At 37.2% G+C, this 13343-nt stretch overlaps 1 protein-coding gene across 3 annotated transcripts in view; it reads left to right on the top strand.

Moving 5' to 3' along the window:
- Nucleotides 1-13343, top strand: part of LOC127454638 (dysferlin-like) — a 139517-nt gene that overhangs the window by 32027 nt on the left and 94147 nt on the right. For all 3 annotated transcript variants that reach the window (XM_051722074.1, XM_051722152.1, XM_051722023.1), the window contains exons 7-28: nt 1229-1357; nt 2530-2592; nt 2697-2747; nt 2976-3006; nt 3203-3318; nt 3486-3612; nt 4055-4158; nt 4235-4303; nt 4386-4429; nt 4601-4683; nt 6693-6808; nt 8606-8719; nt 8844-9021; nt 9353-9477; nt 9651-9757; nt 9847-10042; nt 10613-10759; nt 10863-10994; nt 11172-11338; nt 11508-11622; nt 11799-11904; nt 12066-12208. In XM_051722074.1, the coding sequence (XP_051578034.1) occupies nt 1229-1357; nt 2530-2592; nt 2697-2747; nt 2976-3006; nt 3203-3318; nt 3486-3612; nt 4055-4158; nt 4235-4303; nt 4386-4429; nt 4601-4683; nt 6693-6808; nt 8606-8719; nt 8844-9021; nt 9353-9477; nt 9651-9757; nt 9847-10042; nt 10613-10759; nt 10863-10994; nt 11172-11338; nt 11508-11622; nt 11799-11904; nt 12066-12208 (2463 nt within the window). The remainder of the gene's footprint in view (nt 1-1228; nt 1358-2529; nt 2593-2696; nt 2748-2975; nt 3007-3202; nt 3319-3485; nt 3613-4054; nt 4159-4234; nt 4304-4385; nt 4430-4600; nt 4684-6692; nt 6809-8605; nt 8720-8843; nt 9022-9352; nt 9478-9650; nt 9758-9846; nt 10043-10612; nt 10760-10862; nt 10995-11171; nt 11339-11507; nt 11623-11798; nt 11905-12065; nt 12209-13343) is intronic.

Below are 13343 nucleotides of genomic sequence, written 5' to 3'. Positions count from 1 at the left end.
TTTAATTATAATTTAATTTAATTATTTACTAATAAAATACTACTACTACTACTACTACTACTACTAATAATAATAATAATTATTATTAGGCTATTATTATGAAAAGGCATACACAAGGCATATTTTATTAATATAAACTATAAACGTAAAAGTAACATTTAAAATTTTACATTTCATTTAGTTTTAACCCACTTACGGTTTAAGCCCCGCATACACCCAGTTCTATCCGAATACAGAGACAGATAATGATGTCATATGAACAGATACAGATAATGGCTTTGTTGCACACCCCTAACGTCTATTATAAAATGGTGTTACCTGTTGCCTAGTAAATCAGAATAAAAAACGATTTCAGGCCTTTCACCACAGACAAAATATGGCCTGTTCTTTGAATCTGTGGGAACTGACACTCACTCATGCTTTTAGAGTCATTTTAAAAGTGTCCAATCCAGTGAAACCATGTATTTTTCTGCTTGAAATAAAAGACAGTGTTTGTATATTTGAATTTTATCATTCTCTTAAAGGTAATTATTATTGTAAAATGTAATCATTAATTGGCCGTGCGTGCGTGTTCACACACACACACACACACACACACACACACACACGCACACACACATACACACACACACACACACACACACACACAAAATAAATAAATAAATAAATAAAGAAAGAAAAAAGTAGTATACTTCATCGCAGTGCATTGAAATATTGTTGTTCGTTTATTCAACAGAAACACAAATTAGTTAAAAATTGTGATAAATCATGGACATATTTTTATTTATTTTATTTTTTTTTATGTAGTAATGTTTAAATAGTGTTTCACTTATGAATAATGTTGATAACATTTTGAGAATGTTCAATAAAGACATTGAAAGCACACCATTAATTTGCAGTGAGCTAACTTTTCACCAGTTTAAACAAATATTCACTTGAGATTACTTAGTGTGAAGAACCTTTAAAAAGACCATACTACAAAGAACCTTTTGTGGAATGGAAAGGTTCCACAGATGATAAAGTTTCTTCATGGAACCATACACCCCAACAAAGAACCCTTGAAGAACCTTTATTTTTAAGAGTGTATGCTCTTTATTGAAAGATAACTTTGCTATTGTATATATTATCTTATATTTCTTGTGCAGTGCTGTTTTCTTAAAAAGTCTAGAAAAAATGCATCCTTGAAATACACATTTTTTTAAAATTCATTTTCCTGTTATAATTGTAGGTACGGCTGCGCATCATTGAGGGAAGACAGCTCCCTGGTGTCAACATAAAACCTGTTGTCAAGGTTACAGTTGGAGGCCAGACAAAGAGAACACGCATCAAAAAGGGCAATAATCCGTATTTTGATGAGGTGACTGTTCATAGGAGGCTTTTGTACCATTGTCTCTAGGAGCATTAGAATATTTGGCAACAATTTACATAAAGTTACATTTGTTAACATCAGATAACACAATAGTTAACAATATAATAATGTTAATTTCAATACATGTACAAAACATGTACAACTTCATTTTGATAAATTAACATTAACCAAGATTAATATATGCTGTAATTGTTTTTTCATTGTTAGTTCATGAAGCCTTAAAGGGATAGTTCACACAAAAATGAAAATTCTCTCATCATATACTCACCCTCATGCCATCACAGATGTGTATGACTTACTTTCTTCTGCTGAACACAAACAAAGATTTTAAGAAGAATATTTTAGCTCTGGAGGTCAACTCAATGCAAGTTAACAGCATCTAAAACTTTGAAGCTCAAAAAAGCAAATTAAGGCAGCATAACAATAATCCATATGACTCCAGTGGTTAAATCCATATCTTCAGAAGGGATACGATAAGTGTGGAATTGTGGGTGAGAAACAGATCAATATTTCTGTTTTATTTATTTATTTATTTATTTATTTATTTTACTATAAATCTCCACTTTCAAACAGCCCTCTTAAGCACTCTTCTCTCCTATGAGTTCTAGTTCTTTTGTTTTTGGCAATTCTCATTCTTCATGCATATCACCACCTACTGGGCAGGGAGGAGAATTTATAGTAAAAAAGGACTTAAATATTGATCTGTTTCTCATCCACACTTCCACACTTATCATATCACTTCTGAAGACAATGATTAAACCACTGGAGTCGTATGTATTACTTTTATGCTGCCTTAATGTGCTTTTTGAAGCTTCATAGTTTTGGACCCTGTTTAACTGCATTGTATGGACCTACAGAGCTGAGATATTCTTCTAAAAATCTTTGTTTGTTTGTTCAGCAGAAGAAAGAAAGCCATAAACATCTGGGATAGCATGTGGGTGAGTAAATAATGAGAGAATTTTACTTTTTGGATGAACTTTTCCTTTTACTAATGCTAACCAAAAGATAATTCTGTAAAATGGTACTGAATATTTCAACTGCAACTGCTCAATAACTATGTTTCAACGTAATTAGATTTTTTTTATTTATTTATTTATTTTATTATCCTCACATCAACACATTTCTTTTTAATAATAAATACTTTTCTGTCTTTACCTCAGACTTTCTTTCTGAACTTCTTTGAGACACCTTCAGATCTTTTTGATGAACCGATCTTTATAACTGTAAGTTTTATTATTATCATCATTAGTAATGTTATTGTTGTTCTTTAATCCAAACATGTTGTATTTAATAATGCTGAAGTTATCTTGCCTCTGTCCATCCTAAGGTATATGACTCCAAGTCACAACGCAAAGATTCCGTTATTGGAGAATTCAAGGTAGATTTGCTCCCTCTTTCCTTATTTTTCTTCCCACTCTCTTTCTATATGCTAATCACGTTCATCATTTGGTGGTTTCTTCTAATTTCCAATGAGTTCCAGGATTTCTTTGTTTTTGTTTTCTTTAGTGGTTTTTCCTCTGATCTACCATTTTCAAGACACAAGTATGTATGATTTCAGACTTTGCTAATAATAGTGCTGAATTTGTGTCTTTGTTTTCTCTCTCAGCTAGATGTTGGCATGGTGTATAATGAACACCGTAAGTACCTTATAGTCATAGTGTGATGTTGATAGCTCTTTTTTTTTTTTTTTCAAAGGACTTTTGATTGTGTCTTACTGAGTAATTTACAGACTTTTTTATACAGATAAAGATTACAATTTTGGAACTCAAATTACCCCTTTGCCTCTACAATTGAGTTTAACAACACTGTTGTTTTCTATTGCCCTCTGAACAGGGCATGCCATTCTCAGGAAATGGTTGTTGCTGGCAGATACCGATGATCTGTCTGCAGGGGCCAGAGGTTATTTGAAGGTCAGCATGTTTGTGCTGGCCGCGGGTGATGAGCCTCCGGTGAGTTAGAGATAGATTAATACAGTAGATTATGATTCCACTGTTTCATTTTGAGCGAACAATTCTAGCACTGATTCAAGAGCATGTGATTAGTCCTGTAGCTACTTTTAACCTTCAGGGGGACATTTTCTTTATGATCTTTCTTTTGTGCTTTGTATGTGTGTTAGATGGATAAGAAAGAGGGTCAAGAAGAAAAGGAAGACATTGAGGGGAACCTGTTGAGACCAGCAGGTCTTACTCTGAGAGGAGCCACGTTTGCTCTCAGAGTTTACAGGGCAGAAGACCTGCCTCAGAGTGAGTACAGCAATAGCCTATGTTTGAATCAGGTTCAGAAATTAATGGGGGCTTGGCGAAATTTAAAATGTAGGAGCAAAACATGCCCCCATTATGAATTCTTATCTAATTTTTCTAATAATTTATTCTAAGCCTAATACATTCATTGCAAAATATGGTTTGATGCTGATTTAAATTTATAAGTATCAACATTACCAAATTAAAAAGGGCCTAAAAAAAATAAATAAATAAAAAAAATTAAAAAAAGGAGAAAGAATTATTATTGTTATTATTATTTTAAATGCCCTCATAAAGGAAAAAATGCCCCTAAAAAAATCCGATCTGGGGGGCAAAAATTGCCCCATAATAAAAAAAAGTTAATTTCTGACCCTGGTGTGAATGTGTGTGTATATGCGTGTTTCTTTCTGTTTGCAACTGATATTCCTCCATCCTCTTTGTACAGTGGATGATGCTGTAATGGACGGTGTGAAACAGTTCCTTGGTTTCGAGACCAACAAAAAGAACCTTGTGGATCCTTTGGTGGAGGTCAACTTTGCAGGGAAAACGGTACATGGAGGTTCATAATTAGATTCTGGATTTATAGGCTACTCAATAGGTATTTAAATAATATTTATATCTCTAGATCTGTAGCAGGATTCTGGAGAAAAACACCAACCCTCAGTGGAACCAGAGCCTCACTCTGCCCATCAGGGTAAATACACCCATTCCACGGAGCAACTATCTGCCACACAAATCATTCATAATATCAATTAACAGTATTTTTTTCACTCCAGTTCCCATCAATGTGTGAAAAGATGAGAATACGCATTTTAGATTGGTGAGTTAAAATTCAGTTTCATTTATTCACTTGCCATTATCTAAGGTAAGTAGCTTCATCTTTGTAAATCAGTGTCTCTCTCTGATAAACAGTACTGTCACTGTAAATATGAATTGCTCTGTTTTTGAGGAAAATGTTTGTGCTATTATTCATGCATTCACATTCTCTCAGGGATCGCGCCAGCCACAATGATGTCATTGGCACTACTCACTTATGCATGTCCAAAATCTCAGCTCCTGGGGGGAACATTGAAGGTATGCTCTAACTTGTGCTTTCACTAGCTGTGTTAAAATCCTGTTGTTACCTTGTAGTGGGCAATCAGTGGTTGTGGCCTAGAGGATTCAATGTCTCTACAGTCTTTGTTCTGTTTGTTCTAACTACTTTTTGTTTTGTCCTTCAACTATGATGGTATATTATAAGACCATTGGTTCAGCAATGTGTCTTGGTGTTGGGTTGTATGTGACATAACTGTTAAACTGACAAACATTTCACCGGTTTCAATAATAAAAACTCAAGCGAAGGCAAAAGACTACTTATAGTTGTTTGCGTACTGATTTTATTCCTGGTTTTCAACCACTTCGTCTTGTCATTTTGTCAACAATGAATTTGCTGTGAGTTGACTCTGTGTGTTGGGGAATGTGGTGTGTTGTTGGTTCCTGTGTTGTCGTTTGAATTAGAGACAGAAAAGACACTAACTTGTAACTACCATTTCATTGCTAACTTTAACATCCAAGCCCTTTTCAAGAGATTTCATTTGAAGTGTAGCTTTGTTGATAGTAATGTGGTTTTGTACCATTTGAAGGAAAAACATAGTTGATTTGTTTTATGGTCACTAACACTGATTGTGGATTTCTGGGCTGCAAGTTCGGTGTGCACAACCAGCTCTGTGCCTTGCGCAGACATGAGTCTTACTAAAGGCATGTGCATGAGGCAGGTGAACAATCAGGGTTGGGAGGGATACTTTTGAAATGTATTCCACTACAGATTACAGAATACATGCTGTAAAATGTAATTTGTAATGTATTCTGTTAGATTACTCAAGGTCAGTAACATATTCTAAATACTTTGGATTACTTCTTCAGCACTGGTGGATTTTTTCACTTGTTTTGACTATAAAAACTCTGCCAGTACAGTAAGACAAAATACACATGTTAAAAATACATTCTCTGAAAAACCTAAATATCTTATGCAGTGTTGTTTCTAAAACAAGATAAATCAAACTGATCTTGTTTTAAGGATATTTAGATATTTTTACAGGAAAGCAATACAAAAATTATTATCAAGAATGCAATTTTTGCCCTAATATCAAAGGTCTTACTAGAAAAAAAGAAATTATGATCCAACGTGAATTTTCTTGATAAAAAAATATGATCGTGCCTGGTAACGTGCATGTAAATGGCTAGAAATAACATTTTAACTTAGCGTAAAGCTGACAATTTACACAAGGTTTATTTCTATTTCTTCTGCTCCAAACTTACTTCAAACTTACTTCAAACTTACTTCTCTGTCTGCTCGTATGAATGTAACACATCATAAGAAAGTGTTTCACCGCTGTTCAAATGCACTTTGGATCGCATCATTTATATGTATAAATGTTTTCCATCTGAAAGGTCTAAATATTAAATGAAAAAAAATGACAATAAAATGCAAAGTAATCTCTTCAGTAATCAAAATACTGTTTGAATGTAACTGTATTCTAATTACCAATGATTTAAATTGTAACTGTAGTGGAATACAGTTACTTATATTTTGTATTTTAAATACGTAATCCTGTTACATGTATTTCGTTACTCCCCAACCCTGTGTACAATACAGCAATAGTTTCACTGCCTGCATCATTTATCTCCGCTATACATTTCATTGTGTCTCAGAACCTTTATTTCTCTATGCACTCAGATGAGTTCCCTTCCAGGACCTCCAATAGCACCAGTATGCCTGCCTCTCTCTGTCTTTCAAATCTGTGTTCTGCCCTTCCTGTACAGTAGATCACTCCTAAGCTTCAAATCTGGGTTTATGGTGGGCTTGTAGTGCTTGTAGATGTTTTATTCTACAATATATATTCCGCTGGTCTTCAGATATGGCATTTTCCATGACTAAAGGGTGTAATGGTTTGTCACAGAATCTACATCATCAAGCAACATGGTTATTTGTTTATATTTACATTAATATAATTTCGTATTAACTGTATATGTGTTCAGATACAGATAGAAAGATGGATTGCAGTGTGTCTAATTCTTGCCTTCTTCCATTTTATGTCAATAAGTGGATGATAATATAGGCTTCCTGCCCACCTTTGGCCCATGCTTTGTTAATATGTATGGGAGCCCGCGAGAGTTCTCTGCCTTTTCAGACCCACATGAGGCCCTAAACATTGGAAAGGTGAGATTCACTACATAGAAACAAAAAATTAAACACGATTGCATAGTCTCCACACTATGCTACAAAGCATAACTGTATGACAGTACGATTTACACTGCATAAAAACACAATGTGCAGTATTTGATATTTTGACTATACTTAGAGTTGATTACAAACTCTAAGGGATAGTTCACCCAAAAATTTAAATTCATTATCTACTCACCCTCATGTTGTTCCAAACCTGTATGACTTTCTGTCTTCTGTGGACGGTCCCTGGTGAGATGTTGGGCAGTATGTTATGCCGGTGTCACATTAGCTGATCTTTCCAGTGATTTTCATTGTAACCTTCATTAACATAATCTCCGGCCAGTAGATAAGAGATGGAGCACAAATTAGCGTCTGCCAGTGGGAGGTAGTTTCACATCACTTGACCGTCTGGATTCCCTGCTGAGTTAATGGTTACAGCAATGGGAAAAATGGATCCAACATGACTGAAAAAATCGTTCTGTCACTGGGACGGGCTCTTGTGTTCTCTTCAAGTTACCAATGAGCTTCTTCTTTTACTGAAGAACTGACAAGACATCAAGCTGATCTGACCATTTTCATTGCACTCAGCTGCATATCATCACAAACGATGAATGTAACCCATAGTGATTCTGTCATCAAGCGTTTTTCAACACTAAAAGAAATCAGAAATCAGAAAAGGGAGGCACAACAGTCTGTTTTATTGAAAGTAATTACTCACTGAAAGTTGCATGGACAAACATGTTCTACGGCAAGCCTTGAGGGGATAAAAACACAATCACACACATTCACAAGGTAAAGTTACTCCATGAACTGCATCCCAAATCACTCTATTGCAATTTTTTTGCTCATGCAGTACTCCTTTTATTATTTTGGTGAGCTCCACGTGTCAGGAAAACAGAGAGAGAGAGTTGCAGTGAGTTTGTATGTCTGTCACCCCTCCATCATTCTTAACCAGCAAGTGTGTCATACCTACGACTGAAGAGAGTGAGATCTCAGCAAAACAGTCTGCATGTGTGACACCTTCGGCCAAAATCGAGTTGTTTTGAGTCTGCTAGTGTGATGCCGGCCTTAGTCTCAGTATCAATTCACTTTCATTGTATATTTTTCCCTCACAATGAAATTGAATGGTGACATAGGCTGTCGTTCTGCCTAACATCTCTTTTTGCATTTAACGGAGGACAAAAAAGAAAGTCTTACAGGTTTGGAACAACATAAGGGAGAGTCAAACAAAATGAACAAAATGATGACAACCTTTTACATGTTTGAGTAGACTAACCGTAACATTCCTACCTATTTCAGAAGAGTATCAAAGTGATGCTGGGTGAGGGGCCTGGGTAGCTCAGCAAGTAAAGATGCTGACTACCACCCCTGGAGTCACGAGTTCGAATCCAGGGCATTCTGAGTGACTCCAGCCAGGTCTCCTAAGCAACCAAATTGACCTGGTTGCTAGGGAGGGTAGAGTCACATGGGGCAACCTCCTCGTGGTCGCTATAATGTGGTTCGCTCTCGGTGGGGCGCGTGGTGAGTTGTGCGTGGATGCCGTTGAGAATAGCGTGAAGCCTCCACACGCGCTATGTCTCCGCGGTAACGTGCTCAACAAGCCACGTGATAAAATACATGGATTGACGGTCTCAGAGGCAGAGGCAACTGAGATTCGTCCTCCGCCACCCAGATTGAGGCGAGTCACTATGCCACCATGAGGACTTAGAGCGCATTGGGAATTGGGCGTTCCAAATAAAAAAAATAAAAATAAAAAAAAGTGGTGCTGGTTGTGTGTGTTTTCTGATACAGGGAGAGGGTGTGGCTTATCGAGGGCGGGTGCTGCTGGAGCTCATTACAAAGCTGTCAGATCATGTGGAACAAAAAGTTGAAGACATACACACTGATGACCTGCAGGTAGTGGAGGTGAGAAATCACACTTAATGCTACTGTGTGAACACTGGTTTCAGCCTCAGACATGTGATCGTGTGACATGGGATGCATCATTCAGTGAAACTGAATGTTCTCTCTGTTGTGTTTTGTCTTATAGAAATTTATGCGGAAGAGGAAATACTCTCTGTTTGCTGCCTTCTATTCCGCCACTCTTCTTCAGGATGTGGATGATGCAGTTCAGTTTGAAGTCAGTATTGGGAACTATGGAAACAAGTTTGACTACACCTGTCTGCCACTGGCCTCCACCACTCAGTTTAGCAGGGCTGTGTTTGATGGTGAGAAACCACCCCATTGCTCATACCTGAAAATATTTTTACAAAACGACAAATCTGTAAAGAGTTTGTTCAACCAAGTGTGAAAATTCTGTACTGTTCTGTACTTTATTTGCCTTATCACTTTCTTTCCACGATGGAACTCAAATGGAATAATTATAAAGAATGTTCACACAGTAAATTACAACATCATTTTGAAATTAATTGATTTTTTTAATCAATAAACTGACATTAGTTAGCCAACAACATTTCTTTTAAAATTTTCATTGGCTAGTATCTCATCAATCTATGATTCTCAAGTGTTTAAAATCAGTTCCACTGTTTGCCTATATAGGCTGCCATTACTACTACCTGCCATGGGGAAATGTGAAACCTGTGGTGGTCTTGTCTTCAGAGTGGGAAGATATTGGTCCTCGCATAGAGGCTCTAAACATGCTGCTCAGCATAGTCGACCGGCTGGTGAGGAATGTTAATACGTGCAAAGTAGCTATAAACTCTCTCTCTGAAAGAAAAATGGCTTCAGTAAACTTATTTAAAACTCATCAATATATTACAGAAGAATTGGTTATAATTATATTTTCCCATTATATAAATTATAATTTCATCACTTAAAATGTTGCTGTTCAAATTAGGAATCAAACCTGGAGAAGGTACAACTGGAGCTAAAAGCAAGAAGTGACCAACAGGAAGTGGAGCAGAGGGTTATCCAGCTGCTTGATGATGTCATAGCTGACTGCAGGTTGAAATGTGCTCAGTTGTTTTGTGAAGGTATATCACGCACTATGACAGACTAATATGATTTCATTTATGTGTGTGTATGTACTGTAGTGAGGAGCTCCCTGAGGTGGATAAATGGCCCTGTGTGACTCCGTTGGATAAAGCTCTGAGGAATCTACGCAAGATTAACATGGAGCAGATCATGCAGGCCGCAACGGCACTCAAGCATGGCCCAGAGACTGAGCTGAGTGCAGTGCTGGAGCAGGCTGACGACTGGGTCATAAGGCTACGCCACCTTGCTGAGGAGGTAAAAGAGAGAAGTCAAAATGCTTTGACACATCGAGTTTGTGCAGGCGACACAAGTTTGAGACTGTATTTCTTTAGTTCTTATGTGTTTGATCCCATTTCTAAGTCTTCTCACTTACGTTTTCTCTATAACTATTTCTACGGTTAAAAAGTAAACAAGGAAGTAAAAATAAAGAACATTCTTTCATTTGTTTGTAGAGTTTCTACAATATTTTTTTCTTTCTTTCTTTCTTTCTTTCTTTCTTTCTTTCATTTGTTCGTTTTTTCTGTATTCCTTTCATTTGTTCATTTTTTCTTTCATTCATTCCTTTTGCTAATTAATTTCTTTCATTTTTCTTTCTTTCTTTCTTTCTTTCATTTGTTTGTTCGTTTTTTTCTGTCTTTCATTCATTTCTTCTTTCTTTCTTTCTTTCATTCGTTTGTTTGTTTTTTCTGTCTATCTTTCATTTCTTCTTTCTTTCATTCGTTTGTTCGTTTTTTTCTGTCTTTCATTTGTTCTTTCTTTCATTCGTTTGTTTGTTTGTTCTGTCTTCCTTTCATTTGTTTGTTTTTTCTTTCTTTCTTTCTTCAGCCCCAGAACAGTCTTCCAGATATAATAGTCTGGATGCTACAGGGGGACAGGAGAGTGGCCTACCACAGAATCCCAGCACACCAGGTTCTTTTCTCCCAGGGTTACTGCGGCAAGCATTGTTGCCAACTTCAGACGGTTTTCATGAAGGTAAACACACTATTTGGAGGCAAAGCACAATGCCAGATGAAACTGTATTAAAATGGGTATTAATAAATACTCTCTCTATCTCTGTTTGTAATGTTGTATTTAGTATCCACAGGAAGACGGGGGGGACAGTAAGATCCCAGCTCAGCTCAGGGTAAAGGTGTGGTTTGGACTGACTGCGGATGTCAAATTCTTCAACCAGTTTGCTGAGGGAAAACTATCTGTGTTTGCAGAAATGGTGAGTGGGCAGTTTAATCAAATACAATTTTAAACCTCCAGTTAAGTTTTCATTAAAATGTAATATAATTACAATGAATTAATCATAAATAATTGCAGAAGAAATGTTTTGAGTTAAAAAATCTTTAGTGGCTTCTTTTTTAGCTGCTGAGCAATTGTGAGTTATTATATTCTACAGTATGAGAACCAGACTAAATTGGCCCTGGTGGGAAACTGGGGTACGACTGGTTTGACATACCCCAAATTCAGTGATGTGACTGGCAGAGTTAAACTGCCAAAGGAGAGCTTTAAGCCCTCTCCAGGATGGAGCTGGGCAGGAGACTGGTACATCAGCCCAGAGAAAACGTAAATATAATCTCTTTTATTATCTTATCATTTATCTCTATTGGATGTACTCTATAGATTTCAGAGTCCATCCAAATCTTTTGCTTTGGGATTGTTGAGGTACTCATCTCATTAAAAACTGTCTGCATAACAGTTTTGGCCTTGTAATTTTTACTCACATGATGTACAGATTGCTGTATGATGCTGATGCTGGTCATACAAGCTTTCTGGAGGAAGTCTTTGAAAATCAGATGCGGTTGCCAGGAGGACAGTGGATTGGCATGCCAGAGGGGTACACAGATGTGGTCAGTGTTCATTCTACAACACAACTGCCTTGGTTTTGGGCCATTGAAATACATTACATTACAGATATGCATATTTAAATGCCTTTTAAGGTGCAGTAAAATTTTATTTTTGATGTAGAGTGGAGTAGCTTACAAGGGCAAACTGTTTTGTTCTTTATGAATCCACTTGGGGGCAGAATGGAGAAAAGGCAGTGCCTAAAGATGAGATTGAGTGTCCCCCTGGCTGGGTTTGGGAGGATATTGAGTGGAGCGAAGATCTGAAGCGTGCAGTGGATGATCAAGGTATGGAAACTTTGTGAACTCTTTCCTACACATGAGCCATGTGATGTCTGATCTTTATTATTTTGTATAGAGAGGTGATTTACAAAAGCAGAGTGTCTCCACAATAAGTCAGCTGCATAAAACATTATTTTGATCCTCACTTGTATGTGTCTTACCTTTAGGATGGGAATATGGCATAACCCTCCCCCCTGACCGCCGGCCGAAATCTTGGGTTCCATCCGAGAAGATGTACCACACCAACCGCCGCAGACGCTGGATTCGACTTCGCCGTAGAGATATGCAGAAAATGGAAGCACTCAGAAAAGTACTTCATTATATTGCATCAGTTATTAGCAAAGTGTTTGTTTTCAATCAAAGAAACTGCAAAGTCTTTGGCACACATTGTATTGGGAGCAGGTTATAGAAAAGAGGACTCTTGGCTCAAGCCTCAGTTTGTTCCCTTCGAATTCTGGGGGATTCTGGTGAAGCTTAGGGTGGCGTGACATAGAGAGCTCTGTGTAGTCTCAGGAGGCCTTCCCCTGTCCCTGAACGCATCTGCTGAGAGGCAGGCAGAGGCTGCGAGGACACCTAATTAATCAAGACATCTGAGAACAATCTGAAATCAATCCCACACCTCTAATCCACTTGGCAAGAAAACCCAGGTCCAACTGGAGAGGCTCACCGCAAATATGCTTAATGTTCATCATCTGTGTGCAAGTGTGTATATGGGCATGTGTGTGTCTGTGTGACAGAGAGAGAAAGAGAGAGATAAAGAGTTTCAATCTGTGAATGCCCTGTTGGGAAAAAAACAAACAAACAAACAAACAAACAAAAAAACAGCTAAAATCAGTCTAAAATAGTCTTAGCTGGTTTAAACTTGTCTCCCAGCCTGGCCAAGCTGGTGCTGTTAGCTGATTCCATGCCCCAGGTTCTTCTTCCTTCTTCGTTCAAGGTAAAAAGAAGATCAAAACAGCTGAGCAACAACATACTGTTTACGAACATTCAGACTCTGGCCATGCTGCTGGGGGAGGCTTTTAGAGGAGCATTTAAATATGAGGAAGCACTAAATTACATGTAAAACCTTAACTAATATGACATTAAAATGTGTTACAATGATTTCATGCCTCATTCATTGAGTAGAATTCACGAGATCAGTAAAATAAGCTGTATTTTACAGTAATATCTACAGTATATGCAGTAGATAATGTGTAATTTGTCTCGTTTACAATATGAATTCATGACGCTAATGCACTAACAGGCTATACACAGCTATAATTTGCGCCAGTTACACTCTGTTATTGTAATGTAATTTATGATGACACTGATACTACTGCAAAGATGGGTGTATAAAAATTAGTATAAATGGGCAGAATACAGACAAAAGAATGATTATAGGCATGTCCTAGTTTGGGCAGATGTGTGAATGGCTTTCGGCTGCAGACGGTGCATGAGTGAAGTAG

This window comes from Myxocyprinus asiaticus, chromosome 1, assembly GCF_019703515.2.
Source record: "Myxocyprinus asiaticus isolate MX2 ecotype Aquarium Trade chromosome 1, UBuf_Myxa_2, whole genome shotgun sequence".
Lineage (NCBI taxonomy): Eukaryota > Metazoa > Chordata > Actinopteri > Cypriniformes > Catostomidae > Myxocyprinus > Myxocyprinus asiaticus.
This window is presented reverse-complemented; position numbering and strand designations above follow the sequence as displayed.